We start from the raw sequence: 18210 nt of genomic DNA, 5'->3' as shown, positions 1-18210 counted from the left end.
GGCACATGCACAGCCCATGCACCCGGCTTTACCTATATTCTGTGCTTAGTAGGTTGTGCGCGTATGTACGCACGCGATGTTATGCACACTGCACGTACCGACGTTCTATGGAGGGCAATACGGAACGACCAAAGACACATGCAAGATGGTGCCGCTGCGGCCTACCACGTGGTGTGCTAACCAAGCCTAAAGCGAGACCTAGCCCACCAGGGGGCCGCTCAACCCGCTCAAAAGCCCATTACCCCAACGGGATCGGGAACATCAGTATGGCGCACCGAGCAAGGAGACAGGAGGAAGTTTTACCGAAACCCCTCCAAATGTGTCTGAATCGAGAGGTAAATCTTTCTTTTTATTTATTTATTTATTTATTTACCTGGGCTCAGCACTTACCGGCTGAGTACAGAGACAGTCTCTGGTTGTGTGGGGGGAGAGGGCTTTGGCCGTCAGCACCACGCTCTGCTTCCTGCACCCGCAGCCTTTCAGCTGCTTAAGAAGCAGATTCCACCTTGGGAACCGGCTACCGGACCAAGGCACACCTCTTAGGGATCTCAGAAATTGCTTCAGGAATTCTCAACTGGGGGAGGGACCTTTAGGTATCACATTAGGAATGAGAGGCTCAATTTTTCTCTCTCCAATTTAAACGTAGAATTTCTCCTTCCAAAAAGTACAGCAATACGGAAAAATACTGAAGGGCTGAAGTCACTGCAGGGGTGTATCTAGAGTGACGTCAGCTTTGAAATATGACTCCATCTCCATCTGCTGGCAGGGGAGCATAGCCCATTAGTCCTGAGTTCATCTGGCTATATGCTAGGAAATGTTAAATTTGAAATGAAAAAATAGAGGAGACACAAAACAGTCAACCATGCTTCAGCTCAGACAAAAACTGACTGAACAGGCTCACGATGCAAAGGAGCTCCCACACATGCTCAATAGAGTTCAAAGTTCTACAGCTTGGAGAAACAAATCCGTTTGGTGCCACCGGATGATGCACTCACATGTAATGGCTAATTCAGTCTGCTTATCAACGGGAAAATTATGAATCTTTAAATACTTTACTAATCTTAAAACTCTGGATAGTTGTAGTAAATATATTATACCTAGGAGCCAAGTTGTCATATGTATAAGCAACAGACATTAGCCGCTGAATCAAACTGGTCCCTTGGACAAGAACAAGAAATACCTTAAAAGAAAAAAAAAATCAATACAAAATTAGTTGGAAAAATCACTAAATATTTTTATAGCTTTCAGAGGGTTAAATAAAAGGGTACAGGTATAATATTATGCATCTACTACATTATAAAGTATTTTAAATGTTTTACAAGAAATATTATATATGCCTTTCCACTTAAAAAAGCTGTTAAAGAGACAGAAATCAAAGATTTTAAAAATTCTATTTTCTATAGATATTTCACCATAAAGATAGTATGAGAAAAAAATGTTTTGCAAACATGTACTTATAAAGAAGAATGGTTTAGAAGTGGTAATACCTAAATAACTAATGAAATTTAAAAATAATTTATGGCATATATGAGTAAGAGAAAATGAGAGTGTAAGTCTATATGTGAAACATCTTAAAGGCTGACCATGAACATTAAGAGAAAAGATATTAAAGGTTTGATTCAAACCCCAAAAAGCCTTCTCAGATTTTCCCCATTCTATTCAGACTGACAAATTAGATAATTAATTGAATCAAAAAGAAGAGTGGGAGAATCTTGTTTAAACCATCTTTAGACAATTCATTCTGTCTGCCCTGTCACTGGCACACCCGTTTGTCAATGAATGGAGCAGGCAAGGAATTTCCATATTTGAATGTAAGTGGACCAAAATAAAATGCATATGAACAGACTAATATTCTTTCTTTTTCTTACCTCTGTTAGACGAGGTATGTGGAGGCCTTTTACATGATCTAATGTTTTTCGTGACTTCCCTGGCCAAGTTCTTTTTCTATGAGACTCTGCTATACCAGACCAGGCAAAGACATCGTGATATGCTAAATCTAAATCAGATGGATCTACTGCAAACTGACATATCAATTTCAGCAAGCAAGCCAGGCAGTCTAGTTGCCACTGAAAGAAGGAGAAAATAAAATGTTACTTTAAGGCACTTTAACAGAAAAGGTATCTTTTGATATCGTGAAAGTTTTGGTTCATTCAAATCGATATTAAGGCACATGTGATGCTGGCATTAGGCATAACATTCAGATTTACAGCCAACATTAAATGATTGCTTACCACTGTCCATGATTCCTGCTCCTTTGGCTCCAGAATTCCAGAAATGAAAATTTCTAACAACTGTTGTAGCCCTCCGAAAGCAACAAACTATAAATAAATGACAGAAAAAACCAAAGGTGTCTACAAAATGCAATTTAAAACACTCACAAGCTTAATGATTATTAGATACAAAGGCAGAGGTATCAGTAAATATCAACACTTGAGAAAGATTAAAGGAATGTTCTGTATGAAATACATGCACAAAAACCTGGAATTTGTGTCTTCAGGTCACTGTTTTAAATGACAGTACCTGTCTGTATATGAAAAAACTTTCACATGTGTAGTTACGCACTGTGCAAGATTCCCACACAGCTCTATCACTATACTTTGTCCTTTCTTTTTAAACCTTCAGTGTAGATCAATGTGTTACCAAAGCAGGCCATAGTCCCCAGTATGTGTATCATTTCACAATTGTTTCTTCTCAAAATATGGCTGAACATACTTTTATTTATTTTATTTTATTTAAAATTCTTATAGCTTGCTTATAACAATGTAATTGTGTTAGGTGGGTAAATTCACACACAATGTGGAGCAAAATTCCATTACCTTGCAGCTCCAGGTGTTTTTGCTGTTTTCTATCTGATCTTCACTTGAATCATCTGAGTCTGGATATAAATCACTGTAACTCCCCTGCGAATAGTCCATGAAAGAGAATTTGAGTATGTTTTTTGGCATTACCCATTCAAAATTTTTTCCTTAGATAGCCTGCATAAATTCACACTGATTTGGGGTTGAATGGGTAAAGTAGTGTGGTTGCATGTGTAAAAATAAAACACCAATAAACCAAAAGTATATGAGGAGATACCTTCTTATTGGACTAACAGATTTTTTGACTAATTTTCTGGAACCAGTATAGTACAGCTCTCAAAACTTAGTCAAGAAATGTATTAAGTTAATCCAATAAGAAGGAATTGCCTCATATATATATATTTTTTTAAATTTACTGACCCTTATTTCTGCGTAATTAAATAAATAATTGTACCTCTGATAGCTTTATGGTAGCTTTATGGTATTATTTTTGGCAGAATATTTGTGATGATTATTAGGCTATGTCTTCTTGTATATTTCAGGTTTTACTGTGATATATATTTTGATTTATACATCACTTAATGCTGAGGCTTAGGTGATTAATAAATCCTAAGAAAGAAAGAATGAGAAATTACATTACCGTGGATTCTCGTCGTATTCTCCTGTTAGGCTTTCCTAGAGCCTCAATGATTTCCAGTGCATATAGAAGTTTATGAGCACTTTTTATTCGCAGCAAATCCTTCCAGAAAGGTACTTCATTACCCTAGGCAATAAAAATCCCACTCAAATGAAACAATATATATAGTAATATCTTTCTTGCTAGCAAAAGTTCAAATACTGATTTTATTTATAAATCTTAGCTTTTAATATTGAAAACAAGAAAAAAGGTCAAATGTATAACTCATGTAGAAGCTGCAGGTCTCACAGGGTGCATTACATTCTACCAAACCCCACACTAGTTAACAGGATTGGCTAACATGGAGACCACACAGGTAAAGAACTCTGCACCACCTGCATTTTCGGTCTAAACTGAGCTCTATAGGTTTTCCCAATTAGATAAGTAGAAGAGAGGCATATGGAATAGTGTCCAAAATCAAGGTTTGTCAGATAATTTGAGGACAATTTTTGAGAAACTTTATCTGAGTAAACTTGTGTTTAATGGGTGGACATTTTGGCTCAAAGGCCCTTTTAATCTCAAAGAGGGAGGGGGGAAGCAGGGGTCTTGGGGTAACTGCACTATTAAAGAGGGAGGTCCAGGTATGGCTGTGAGCACTGGCAGGCATGTTAGTCTGCTGCTGCTATCACAGAAAATTTGCTACACTCACCAAGGTATGGTTAACTTTCCAAGGCTTAACACAGATTGCAATGCTTATTGCAGATTGCAAGGTTCATGATCTGCATTAGGTCAATTTAATATTAATAGGCTGCTTTGCAAGCAATTTGCATGTGATGCAGACCATTAATTTTTGCAGCTTGCTGCCCCAAATTTTCCATTTAATTGTTAAGGGCAACTTCTTTTTAGACGTGACATACAAAAATTCCAATTGGCTTAAATCTTATTTTATATGGCAAAAAAAAATCTTGGGACATTAACAAGTACATTTAATTTTACTTGACATCTTTTTCTTTTTCATTTACTGGAGCGCTGGACATTTTTGTTTTAATTTGAATTCTCCAATATTTTATTTCGCACGCAGTCTTTCTTTTGGATACTGTTTTGTTACCTGCTCTTGTTGCCCATAATAATATACTGATTCTGTGACTCAAGTCCCCCTCGCGCCTTTATGGCACAAGATGTTATTAACTTGCAGGAGGCTGTCTTTAATAATCTATAATTTGTGCAGAAAAGATAATGTTACTTCTGCAACTAAAGATCTTCAACAGACTGCATGGGGGTCCATTTGTACAACTGGCAAAAGCCCAAGGGCATTAGTATTTACTATTGTTGTAAATGGACTGAAGCCTGTCTCACACATACAAATATAATTGCTACAGTGGCTAAAATACATGCCTAGAATGTACTGACAGTGAGCAAGGACTGAAATTTCATAATAAGCTAGTTGAACAAGTGACCACTGCAATGGGCATGAAGGACCCCCAGTTTTCTGAATGGAAGTATTGCCAGTGATCATGTCTAGTATTAGGCGTTCTGCAGCCAGAACCACCAATCTGACTTCATTTGATTACTGGGTATTCCAAGCCAACATTCCAAGCTCCAAGAATGAACATGATTGAATGTTACTTATTTGGATTAACATATTCAATGATTCCATATTGCTAAGTAATAACTGAACATGGCACTATAAACAGTCTTTGGCTTACCAGAGGACAGATTCAGTCTGGACCCTGGCTATTCTTTTGCAGTTTTTATTGATTCCAATAAAAAAATTAACAAAACACAAGCCTTCTTACCTGGTCCTGGACCTGGACCAGGAACCCTCCTCCTCAGCTCAACCTTCTCAGGTCAAGTGTCTGCCTCTACTCTGATTAACTCGCAAGGAAGTAAATCACCATTCCTATTTTCTTTTGCCACGCTAAAGTGGGACTGGCCATTTCTTTTCCTAGCGGAGGGTAGGGTCAGTATGGGGCCCCTTATGCCAACAAACTCAAGAGATCTATTTTTGGGCGTAGATTGCTTAATTTCTCCAGGGTTAACCTCTCCCAACTTTTTTGGGGAATTAGTTAAGGGTTCCCAGGAGACCCACTATTCCCTCTGACATGTAATGTACAGGGTGGGTTACAGTATGGAGACAGTAACATCCCTGGCAGTCTTTAGACACTGGGGACCGCTCATATTTTCTTTTCTGGTGCTGCCGCTGTGGTGTAAACAACTTAAATTCTGTGTGGTATATGTTCTCAACGTCCCATAGAGAGGTTTCCAGAGGTGATGTCTCCATGCAATCTGGGTGGCTCGGCTAACTGTATCCTGACCCCAGAGTCTTGAACTGAGGATAATCCCTACCCAGAACAATGGGGTATAGAAGTTCAAGAAGTATTCCCACTTCTATATAGGCTTCCCCTCCAAGGTTGTCAGTAGGACCTGACTGGTTGGGTACTGTTGCTGGTCACCATAAATGCAGATAAGTGTCGCCTCTTCCTGTAATTAAATATACATCCCCTGGGCAAGCTCCTTATTAATAAAGAGTTTTTCCACACCTTGAGTCTACCAGTGCTTGGATAGGGATCTCATCCAGCTCAACTGGGATCATAAAGTCCCTAAGTCCAGAATGAGGAATATCAATGAAGTTACAGCTGTGGAGCTTCGTTCAACTATGTTCCCATTTGTGCATGTTCGCTAGATTGCACTCCCATTCAAGCCAAGGGTAATCCTCAACAGTAAGATCTTTCACCGCACAATAGGAACATGCCTATGAGGTCAATTCCTCTAATTTCAACACTTCCTATAAAGGGTTCTTTGTTTTCTTCATCACAGGGGCAAAACTCCTCCTCGTGTCCATTCTCTGCAAAAAGTGATTAAAACAAGAAAATACCTGCCCCCTTGCTACCTCTTTATGCCGGAACCTCAGGGATATCCTGGAAAAGAGGAGGTGCAGAGGAGGTGTGATACAGACCTTCAGAACTCAAAGATTTTAATGATGCACTACCTTCAAATCTTTTCCATTGTAAAGGGAACTGTAGAAATAGGGTCACATAAAACTCCAAGTGAGATGACTCAGAATCAACATCAGGAAATATTTCTCAGAAAGAGGGTGGTGGATGCCTGGAATGCCCTTTCAGAAGAGATGATGAGGATGAAAACAGCAAACTAATTCAAAAGGGCATGGGATAAACACTGCAGAACCCTAAAACCTAGAGGCAGGAAATCAAGAAAAGGGTGCATGGGGGTAACCTGCACAACAGCAGCTACTATCCTTAACATAATGCATGGGGGATTACTACCCTTAACCAATTAGTCTTGATGCTTTTGACACAACTGCTTGGAACAGATTACAAAGGACAGACTGGTCAAAGGAACTGTCATGTCGACCATCATTGTCCAAACAGTAATGGATGGCAAACATGTGCAGGGAGCTCCACGTCACAGCCTTACAGATCTCAGTGATGGGGACCGCATGGAAGTGCACTCCGACTCTGCCATGGCCCTGAATGTGCCTTGATGCAGCCTCCAAACGGAAGGCCTGCCTGATCGAAGCAGAAGCATGTACAATACGTCAACCAGTTAGACAGGGTCTGCTTGCCCACCGCAACACCAAGTCTGTTTTTGTCAAAGGAGGCAAAGAGTTGCGTGGACTGCCTGTGGGCTGCTGTGCACTCAAGATAAAAGGCGAGAGCACGCTTGCAGTCCAGGCTGTGCAAAGCCTGTTCACCCTGGTGGGAATGGGGCCTTGGAAAGAAAGTGGGCAAAATGTTGGACTGATTGAGATGGAAATCACCACCTTAGGTAGGAACCTAGGGTGAGTGCACAAAACCACCCTGTCATGAAAGAACTTCGTATAGGGTGGATATGTCACTAATGCCTGAAACTCGCTGACCCTGCGAGCAGAGGTGACCGCAACCAAGAAAATGACTTTCCAGGTGAGATGTTTAAGCTCACAGGAGCTCATAGGCTCTAAAAGAAGGCTGCATGAGCTGCGCTAGTACCATGTTCAGGTCCCAGGATACAACAGGATGCAGAAGGGGCTTCAGCTGTAACACCCCTCATGAAGTACCCACCAAGGGTTGCACGGAAATGGGTGATAATCCAGACTCCGAGAGGGATCACAAATAGTTCAATAGTCGTGGAGTGGAGAACGAGAAAGGGTCTAGGCCAATGGTTCCCAACCCTATCCTGGGGACCCCCCAGCCATTCAGGTTTTCAGGATATCTACAATGAATTTGCATGAGAGAAAATTTACATGTTATGAATGCAGTGCATGCAACTTTTCTCATATGCATATTCATTATGGGTATTCTGAAAACCCGACTGACTGGGGGGTCCCCCAGGACAGGGTTGGGAACCACTGGATAGGCCTTTCGCCTCACATCAGATGGAGGACCTCTTCCATTCCAACCGGGAAGACTTCTTGGTGGAAATCTTTCAGGAAGCCATCAGTACCTGCGACATATTATCAGAGAGGTTGAGGGACTGTAAGACTACGCTTTCAACATCCAGGCAGTGAGGGCCAGCGACCGAAGGTTTGGATGGCACAGTCTGCCCTCGTCCTGCGTGATCAGGTCAGGGGAGGTGCCCAGGCGTATAAGGCTCCCAAATCGTTAGGTTGGGCAGGATCAGGAACCTTACTTGTCACAGCCAATATGGGGCAACCAGGGTATTGGTGCCTTTGTCCTGCTGGAGCTTAACGAAAGTCTTCCCCACTAGCGGAAGCGGAGGATATGCGTACAGTAGGCCCTTGCCCCAAAACCAAGCAAAGGCATCCGAGGCTGGTTCCCCATCCTCCCTGTACAGAGAGCAAAAGTGTGCCACTTTGTAATTTCGAGGGAAGGCAAAGAGATTGACATCCGGACTACCCCAGCGGTGGAAGATCCCGTCCGCAACTGCCGGGTGAGCGACCACTCATGGGGGTGGAATGTCCGACTCAGGAGGACCACCACCATATTCTCTGTCCCTGCAAGGTAAACTGCTCGCAAGAGAATATCCTTGGACAGACCAGATCTGTACCTTCTCCTGGCAGAGCAGGAAGGAGCCTGTGCCTCCCTGCTTGTTTATGTATCACATTGCAACTTAGTTGTTGGTATGGATCAGAACCACTTTCTGGGCCAGGTCATCTCGGAACGCCAAAAGGGTGTACCGGATTGCTTGCAGCTCCAGAAAGTTGATTTGACAACTCGCATCCTGCTCCGACCACATGCCCTGCGTGTGGAGACTGCCCACATGTGCTTCCCATCCCAAGGTGGAGGCGTCGGTAGTCAACACTACTTAGAGGGATGACGTTTGGAAGGGAAGACCTTTTTCTAAGTTGGGCAGACTCTCCCACCAGGAAACGGAGACCCAGAGCGGTGATTTAACTTGGACTTGTGCTGAGAGGGCCTGGGTAGCTTGGAGCTACTGAGAGCGGAGTGTCCACTATGCTACTCGTATGGCCAGCCGGGCGAGCGGAGTGACATGCACTACTGCTGCCTTGTGGCTAAATAAGTGGAGCAGTACCCTGGCAGAGACCGCCCAGCAGTGGTGGACGGAGTGTGCCAGCGACGCCAGGGTCTGTGCACAATCCTGGGGGAGGAATGCTCTAGCCAGGGTTGTGTCCAGCAGAGCCCCAAAGAAAGCTAGCCGTTTGGATGGGCTCAGGTGGGATTTGGGGAAACTGATCACGAATCCCAGTGATGTAACAGTTCGCCTGTCAAGTGGAGGAAGCGTAGAGCACCCTCCTGTGTGGTACTCCTGATGAGCCAGTTGTCCAGGTAGGGGAAGACGTGCACCCACCACTGCCAGACATTTCATAAAGACCCGTGGGGCTGAGGCAAGGCTGAGTGGCAGCACCTGCTATTGAAAATGTCATGGCCCCACCAAAAAGCAGAGATATTTTCTGAGAGGCAGGAATATGGCTGTGTGTGCGTATGCGTCCTTCGGTTCGAGAGAGCAGAGCCAATCTCCCTTGTGAAGGAGAGGGATCAGGGTGCCCAATGAGACCATTTTGAAGCATTCCCGCTGCAAGAACCTGTTTAAGGCCCTGAGGTTGAGAATGGGCCGAAGGCTGCCTGTTTTCTTTGGTATCAGAAAATATCTCAAGTAGAACCCCCTGCTGGGAGCAGAATACGTGGTCTACCGCGCCTGTCTGCAACAAGGCTGAGAGTTCAAGCTTGAGCATTTCCTGATGCTCCAATAGATCATACTCCGGAGAAGGCAGAGAATCCACCAGAACTGTACAGAAATTCAGGCGGTAGCCATGTTGTACAATAGCCAGAACCCAGCGGTTGGTGGTAATAGGGGACTAGTGGCCTGTGAACGGGTACAGACGGCCCCCAACCGGTAAGAGCAGGGATCTGCAGACACCATAAGGTGGTCTCCACTCCCTCTCCGCCAGTCAAAATTCCGCAGCTGGAGTGCCGGCTGGGGCCTGGAGGCACCCTATTGGCGAGGTCGGCCCCTGGTTGGAGGGTGTGAAGCCTTGGTGCGAGACGTCAGAGGGTAGTATCTCCTCTGGCGGTAGAAGGATTTGCGAGGACCTTGACACAGGGACTTATATGGAGGACAACGGATCTGAGGTGCTGGCGGAGAGCTGCTGCAAGGTCTCATAATGGCCCTTGAGCTGAGCAACCGTGTCCCTGACCTTGTCTCCGAAGAGATTCTCTCCGGTACAGGGTTGGTCCACCAGTCTGTCCAGGACCTCTGGGCAGAGGTTGGAGGCTCGAAGCAAGGCCACGTAGCAGGCAATAATGCCCACAGCTGAAATCCTGGCCGCCATCTCAAAAACATCATAAGTGGACCTCACCTCATGTTTGCCAGCCTCCAGGCCCTTTTAGACTATTACCTCCAGCGCATCCTGCTGCTGTTCAGGCAGATGCTCTGCCTGTTCCTGAATTTGTTTCCACACAAGTTCCTATTGCACTGGGCCATGTACTATTGGTAAAAGGTGATGCGGGCAAAGAGCACTGCCCCTTGAAAAACTCTCCTGCCTAGAGAATCCAAGGCTCTATGTTCTCGGCCTGGGGGGGGGGGGGGGACACAGAGGAATGTGTGCGAGACCCCTTGGCCTTTTTAAGAGCAGTCTCCACAACCGTAGATTGGTGGGGGAGTTGACGCTTCTGAAAGCTCAGGGCCTGTTGAACTAGATAAAGGGCATCATTCTTCCTGTTAACTGGGGGACTGAGCCCGGGTGCTCCCAGATCCTGTACAGGAGTTTAAAAAGGATCTCGTGGATTGGGATGGCTACCACCTCCTTCAGTACATCCACAAACTGGAGAACCCCCAGCATTTTGTGGCAGGTGCCCTCCTCTGTGAAGAGTTGAAAAGGGATGGCTTCCGCCATGGACCTAGTGAAGGAGAGGTCTTCTGGGGGAGAGCGACACCTTTCATCCGGCAGAGAAGGCTCAGATGGCAGGTCACCGGAGTCCTCAGACAAGGAGTTGGAGGTATCATCACCCCAGGGATCATAAGGCACATCCTTCTCACAGATGTCCATCGAAGATGACAAGGGGGCCCAGCGCCCATGCTCCTTGGCAGCGGCATCAAGGGTGGTCTCAGTGCAGGAGACCTTAAGGGCATTGATGGTGCCAGGGGGCCTGAAGGGCCAGAGGGGACCAATGGCCCTGGAGCTCCCGATGGTCCGGGGATAGGCTTACGCAACAGAAGCACTGTTGGCTTTGATCACGGCACCGAATCTTCCTCCTTGGAGGATTGGTATTGCTCCAGAGGGGGACCTCAGTGGCTGATGGGGAACAGAGGGAGCCCTGGGCACCTGTTAGGTCGGCAGGATGGCCAAGAGAACTTCGAGACGCTCTAGCAGGGGTGCTAACAGCACAGGCGCCAGAATGGGAGCCGGTGTGGGAGGCAGTTCAAAGCTCCAGAGGGCTCAGAGAACCGCATGCTGCACCCTGCGCTCTAACTCTTCCTGAAAGTCCAGTGACGAGAACACGGACGATGGGGAAGGAGGTTGAGGCATCACTGGAGCTTCCACGGGGGGCAATCGGTGGGGAATACCCGGGACCTCTTCACTACGGGGTTCGCTTCGGAGGAGGCTCGGCCTGGACCGGTGCTCCTCCTGAATTGGCACCGGTGCCATGCGAGGACAATTGCCGGTATCTGTGTCCGTGCTTCCCTCAATGCCTGGCCCGGTCTTTCTCCAGCAGCAAAGTTGACAACGATCTGGATGCCTTGGATCAATCCGATGATGGAGAGGTCCCCAGAGCCCCTTCTCTTCACGAGGAGGAATCGAATGGGACGTGGGAGGTGATGGTGCATCATAAGGGTCTCCACAGCCCTTCGGTGTCAAGGTTCCCAATGTCAGAGTTGATGGAGCAGAGTTTTTGCCGCCAAAAATCTGCTCCATCTTGTCCAGCCAGGAATGACCACCCTTAGGGGTCATATGAGAGCAGTCGAGGCACCAGCGGATGTCATGGGAAGCCCCCAAGCAGAGGATGCAGAACTAGTGCAGATCCATGAGAGACATGGTCCGCGGGCACTGGGGGCATTTACGAAAACCGGACAATGCCATAAAAACAAGCCGGTGAGCGGTCGATAGCCGGCGGCCACCGTGGCGCAACACACTCTGGATTTGACCACAAAAAACGAGAAACTTACCAAGACGCCGGGAGAATAGACAGTGAAGGGGGACCCCGCACAGAGAAAGAACAGGGGAAAAAATCCTGGAAGGAACAAGTTTGTGAAATTTTTGGAGAGAGCTCCAAGGACCGCGAGGTGACTGCTTTGCGGAAAAAACGAGACTGAAGAGAGACCCTGCGTGGCCGCATGGAGAGTGGCATGCTGGGCATGCTCAGTGTGCCAGTCAAAGTTTTTAGAAACTTTGACAATAGTTTTCCATGCCAGGCTCCATCTGATGTCACCCATCTGTGAGGACTACCATCCTGCTTGCCCTAGGAGAACTTGCTAATTATTGGGTATGCATATAGTGTAGACAAAGGGCAGTTACCTTTTTCCTACCCCCTTCTCCTAGAAGGTACCAACCTGAATTCAGAAATACAGATGATTCTCAGTATCAGAATTTCCTATTGTAACTCCCTGTGTCAAGTGTTGACATGTGTGCGCAATGGGCCAATGAAACACCCAGATGCCTCCCCTTATTGGGCCCACCTGCGGTAAAGCTATCACTTTGGATTCCAATGGCAAGAGGCCATAGTTTGGAACAGCTTCATTTGCCTCAGTCTCAATGGACCTTTGAATCATAGTTATATCTTATTTTCAAAATATTTTTACTTATTACAACAAACTGCAGCCTATACAACAACACAGGATTGGGACTTCCTAGGTACTAATGCCTCGACTGGTTCAGCGGTTTAAGAAAGAAACTGATGTGTATAATCATTACTGCTGTTGCATTAATTTTCTTTATTGTCTTATACGTTAGCTACCAATGTGTAATAAGTCTCTGCCATAAGTCTGCCACCAGTTTGATAGCATTTACAATTGTAGCGACTCCACTTCCTGTTCATATTGAACTTTCTGATCTCCACTCAAATAAGAATCCATCAGCCTATTCTTTTATCCCGTCAAGAAAGAGAAATTCAAGATGTTTTAGACCAGCCTCAATTAACATGAGACTAGCCCAGAGCCTCCACCCCTACAATGGATAAGAACTTGAGTCTAACTCATTACTCCATAGACTTGGCCTGTATGAGACCAACTTAGGACATGGGGTGGAAGCCAATCGTATTGGAGCTTGGAACATAAAATTGTCAAACTAAATTTAATTATTTTATATTCCACTTTTTGGCAGTTCAAATTGGATTATATTCAGGTACTGTAGGTATTTCCCTATCCCCAGAGGGTTTACAATCTAAGTTTGTACCTGAGGCAATGGAGGGTAAAATGACTCGCCCAAGGTCACATGGAGAGGCAGTGGAATTTGAACCCTGGTTTCCGCGGTTTGCAGCCCGCCATTCTAACCATTAGACTACTCCTCCACTCCAATATGACAAAGAGGGGAAATGTAAGGGTGCTTCAAGGAGTTCTCTGTGGAGACAGACCATTTGGTGGCGGCAAAGAAGCAGAAAGATTATAGCAGCATAATAAGATTGAACTGATCAAACTTATGGAAATAGCCAAGGCTGTAAGAATGTTAAAGTATACTAAAGGTTAGTCAGAATGCTAAAGTATGTCAAATGTCAACATTAAGTTTCATTTCTGTTTTCTGGACTCAACTTACAAAAAAATCATATGACTTACAAGAATGCAGTATTATTAGATTATAAGAGATAAGAGTATTAACCAGTTAGAAAAATGTTATGCTTACAAAGAAATTAACCCACTGGTGTGCAAGTTTGGAGGAGGTGACGTTTATAACCTCTTGCAGCCAAGGATCTCTGCAAGCTTATACTGTTAAGGCAAATCCGCATTTCTACTAAGATGTCTTACTGATATTTTTCTCTGCTGGCTGTCAGTATTCAGTATTTATTTCTTGCAGTGGGAAGCACCCACAAAATGCAGAAGCATGCATTACAGTTTTTAACATGAGTTAAGTGCCAAATTCGGCATTTAACACATCTTAATTATGTCCCAAATTAATACAAAACATTTTTGGAAATGTGTATTTAGACAATTTATTTCATCCAAAGACTCTGCCATAATCATCCTGGTTTGAATGCATCTTCCCAGACTGCTACAGAAAGACTGCAAGCATGCTGAATTACCACTGTAGTACTCAGAAGCAACAAATAGGATGAAAGTAGCGTTAAAGGGTCACCAAGGCATGAGTTAATGATTCAAAAACAGTCCAGCTACTCAAGGAAAGAAGCTCATACAATATAATTTCATAACTATTTGTGAAGGTATCACTCTGATACCATGAAGCTGTTCTTTGTAATGTTTTCTATAGGAGTTCACCAAACTCAGAAAAAGTGGACTTTAAATATAAAATATAAATGACCACATATGATAAGCTTGGAGATTGCTAGGCATGTTGAGAAAATGTTTAATGGTACCTTCCCTTTACAGGTGCTCTCTTTCTCCCTAGGAAAGTTACAAATATAAAGGCATGCTCTTTAGGCCAATAAAACCAGTTTGTTTAAATGACCTCAATCTATTTTTAAACTGAGGTCTATCTTGCAGTAAAGTAAATATTTGAGAAGCACAACTCACCTGCTCATCTGAAATATTCTGGAATGCCTGTAACATGTTTGGACATGTAGGTAGCAGCATCAATAACTCCCAGACACGTCTGGACAGGTTTTCTGCGCGAAGATGGAGTTCTTCACATCTTACACCCTGCACATGCAAAACAATTATGCAACAACTTCTGAGGGATGAGTTGATGGATTGTATTTATTATGCCTTATTTATTATATACATATATATATATATATATATATATACACATATATACATATATATATATATATATATAAATAAATACCAAATTGCAATAAAGAACACTAATGAACCATTTTATATCCAAAACAGTAAAATGTATGTTTACTTATAATAAAGTCAAAAAGGGGTTTTGTTGGGGTTTTTTTAAACATCACAAACACAATTGTCGTAATAAAGATCATACAAAAAATACCAAAATTACCAGAAACAATTTTCAAAAATGTTTATGTGAACTGTACAATCAGAGTACAACTGCAGGCAATTTAACTTAAATGAAACTGTCCAGAGGTGTCGTAGTTCACATGTTATCAGCTAATGAATGATGGCTGAAGATGAACCCTCAGTATGAAAAGTAGAAAAACCAAATGTTGCAAATCCAGTAGTATTTTGTTCCAGGTGCTAACAACAGAAGAGGATAATGACTATCTGACTGAGGAAAAATCCTCGATATTGAAAACAAAGATGCAAATGTTCAAAAGAAACCCCGACAAAGGCCTTTTCGTTTCGCCCAATGAGGCTTCATCAGGGGGTGTGTGATTTGACAAAAATTTCTACAAAGCAATAAGAAAACAAATATAAAATCCAAAAAACTATAGAGTAACTACATAAAAACAAGAATAGTCAAATTACTTACTCACAGCTTCTGAATATCAAATTCACTAAATCCCATAGTTAAAATTATGTTATACACAATAACATGAATTTTTGAATATTATCTGCAAAAGATTTTTTGAAAAACATCAATAATTTTACCATACACTATAAAGAATGTTAAAGATAAAAGAAGGTTACCAGAACGGAGCTAACTGGTGCTTTCCTCTCACTGTCAAAATATGAGGGAACCCAAACAGAAGCTAGCTGCCCTCGGACAGTTAGGGCCTTAAATATCCAAAGGACCCAGCTTGCATGAGATGAAACAAAAACATTTGTATTGTTTAGTTTGTTGTTTAAAGTTACCAAAACAGCAAGTAACATTGAAAAATGAAAAAAGTATTTATGGTAATTGTTTATAAAAAAAACAAAATAAAAGCCTCCCATTCTATGGCCAAATTAAGTCCATGAGGCATCAAAACATGCCACTCAAAAATAAATCATTGCTCATGATGCTGCAAAAAAAGTGAAGCATTGCCTCCACGAATGTTTTGTAAATAGCAGAGGACAAAGAATTAAATTAAATTTGCCTCAGAATAAGAACAAGCCAACCAATGTTGTACTATAGGAGCATCAACTGTTTTAGTCCGAATAAAACTTTTGTGTTGCATTATACGCGTCTTCACTGGTAATTTAGTATGTCCAAAATAGATTTTTTGACAAGGGCAAACAATTGCATATATGACCTGAGCTGATGTGTGGTCAAATTGACCACACATCAGCTAAGTAAGTTAAGTAAGTTAAGGGACTAACTTAAGTTAGTCCCTTAACTTACTTAAGTTAAGTAAGTTAAGACTAAGTAAGTTAAGGGAATTCAGGAAGAGATATGTCGATTGACAATAGAGATTCAAGTGGAATCCTCTGGGCCCCATGGACACATATGTTAAGACTTTTTTGAATTTAGTGATGAAAGACATTGATAAATTAGAGCAAAGGCGGGGTTTTATACATCAAAATTTGCCTTTTAGACAAAGAGAAGCCCTAATGGCTTAGAGAGATCAGATCAAGTTGTTATAAAACCCGATAAAGAAGGGCGCTATAGTTCTCCGAGATTGTGATAATATGAAACCGCCCTGTTGAATCATCTTGATCAGGCAGGATTTTATAGCAAAATACAACATGATCCGACACAGGAGTTACAGAAAGACATTGAGAAATTGGTGTCAGTTGTGCCGTTTCTAACCACCAAAGAAAAAGATTTTTTGACACAAAAACATCCTCGGGTACCTGTCATATATGCGTTGCCCAAGATTCATAAGAGTTTCGAGAATCCACCTATTAGACCTATAGTGTCTTTAAACGGATCTGTTTTGGAACCATTGGCGGTGTTCATAGATCATTTTCTTCAACCTCTAGTGATTCAAAAAGTCTCATATTTGAAAGATACGATACATTTTCTTAAATTACGGGAGGTACAGGTGACAGAGGGATCCACATGGTTGGTGACATTGGACATTCAATCTCTTTATACACAAATTCCGCAGCAAGCCACGATGGACACAGTGACTCAAGAAATAATCAGTGGAAGCAGCACAAAAAGGTTACCTAAAGATTTCACTTTGATGTTAGCAAAGATAGTGTTATATATTATCCTTAAATCTGAAATAATTGTTATCAGGATCATGGGATACCAATGATATCGTCGTTAGCGCCATCAGTGGCGAACCTGTATGTATCAAATTTTGAACAGACATTCATTTATACATCTGAATGGATGAAATATATAGATCAGTGGTATAGATACATTGATGATTTTTTTTAATCTGGAAAGGAACTGAGGAGAAGTTACAACAATTTTTCGTGTGGATTAATTGTTTGGATATGCATCTTAAGTTCACATCAATATAGCAGTCAACAGATAGCCTATCTGGATGGGCAGGTTTTGATTTGTAACACATTGACGACTACGATCAACAGAAAGAAAACGGACAAGAACAACTTATTAAGGTATGAGAGCTACCATCCATAAGAACATAAGAAATTGCCATGCTGGGTCAGACCAAGGGTCCATCAAGCCCAGCATTCTGTTTCCAACAGAGGCCAAACCAGGCCACAAGAACCTGGCAATTATCCAAACAATAAGAAGATCCCATGCTACTGATGCAATTAATAGCAGTGGCTATTCCCTAAGTAAACTTGATTAATAGCCATTAATGGACTTCTCCTCCAAGAACTTATCCAAACCTTTTTTGAACCCAGCTACACTAACTGCACTAACCACATCCTCTGGCAACAAATTCCAATTTTTTCGGATACAGAGGATTTGTTCCTCCAATATAGTATTTGAAAAACAAGCCGAATTGTTGAGCCACAGGTTCTCTTCCAGAGGTTATCCCAAGAAGGCCATCCGGCATGCATATAAGCGTGCCAAATATAGTGACCGTGATTCTTTGTTAAAGTACAAGCCTAATAATAAGGAAGAACTTTTAGTTTGTGTGTTGCCTTACAGTCCATCAACTGGACCAATAATGGCCTCGATTAGAAAACATTGGCACATACTGGCTTTGCATAATATTTTTCAGGAAGGTCCATTGTTGGCCACTAAAAGAGGATGCAATATTAAAGACCATCTGGTCCACTCACAGTATAAAACTATTTGTTCCATCACTGAGGGAGCACACAGCCAAAGTGGACAATGTTCGGTATGTGACTATACTATTGAGAGCACGTCTTGGACTGATCCAGTGACAGGATACATGATTCGGAGAAGGAACAATTCTGATTGTTTAACAGCGATGGTAATTTACGCAATTATATGCCCTTGTCCGAAAGTGTATGTTGGCCGCACCTACAGAATGGTTAAATTGAGGATAATGG

The 18210-nt window shown here is 42.8% G+C and overlaps 1 protein-coding gene across 1 annotated transcript in view; it reads right to left on the bottom strand.

Moving 5' to 3' along the window:
- The window catches only part of USP34 (ubiquitin specific peptidase 34), a 1009100-nt gene that overhangs the window by 501948 nt on the left and 488942 nt on the right, over nucleotides 1-18210 (bottom strand). The window contains exons 29-34 of the mRNA XM_029593702.1: nucleotides 14512-14637; nucleotides 3439-3561; nucleotides 2817-2900; nucleotides 2232-2318; nucleotides 1869-2066; nucleotides 1098-1180 (exon numbers count right to left, since the gene is read on the bottom strand). Coding sequence (XP_029449562.1) covers nucleotides 1098-1180; nucleotides 1869-2066; nucleotides 2232-2318; nucleotides 2817-2900; nucleotides 3439-3561; nucleotides 14512-14637 — 701 coding nt within the window. The remainder of the gene's footprint in view (nucleotides 1-1097; nucleotides 1181-1868; nucleotides 2067-2231; nucleotides 2319-2816; nucleotides 2901-3438; nucleotides 3562-14511; nucleotides 14638-18210) is intronic.

The sequence above is a fragment of the Rhinatrema bivittatum genome, chromosome 3 (assembly GCF_901001135.1).
Source record: "Rhinatrema bivittatum chromosome 3, aRhiBiv1.1, whole genome shotgun sequence".
NCBI classification, from domain to species: domain Eukaryota; kingdom Metazoa; phylum Chordata; class Amphibia; order Gymnophiona; family Rhinatrematidae; genus Rhinatrema; species Rhinatrema bivittatum.
Note: the sequence above shows the minus strand (reverse complement) of the source record. Positions and strands in the feature narration are given on the sequence as shown.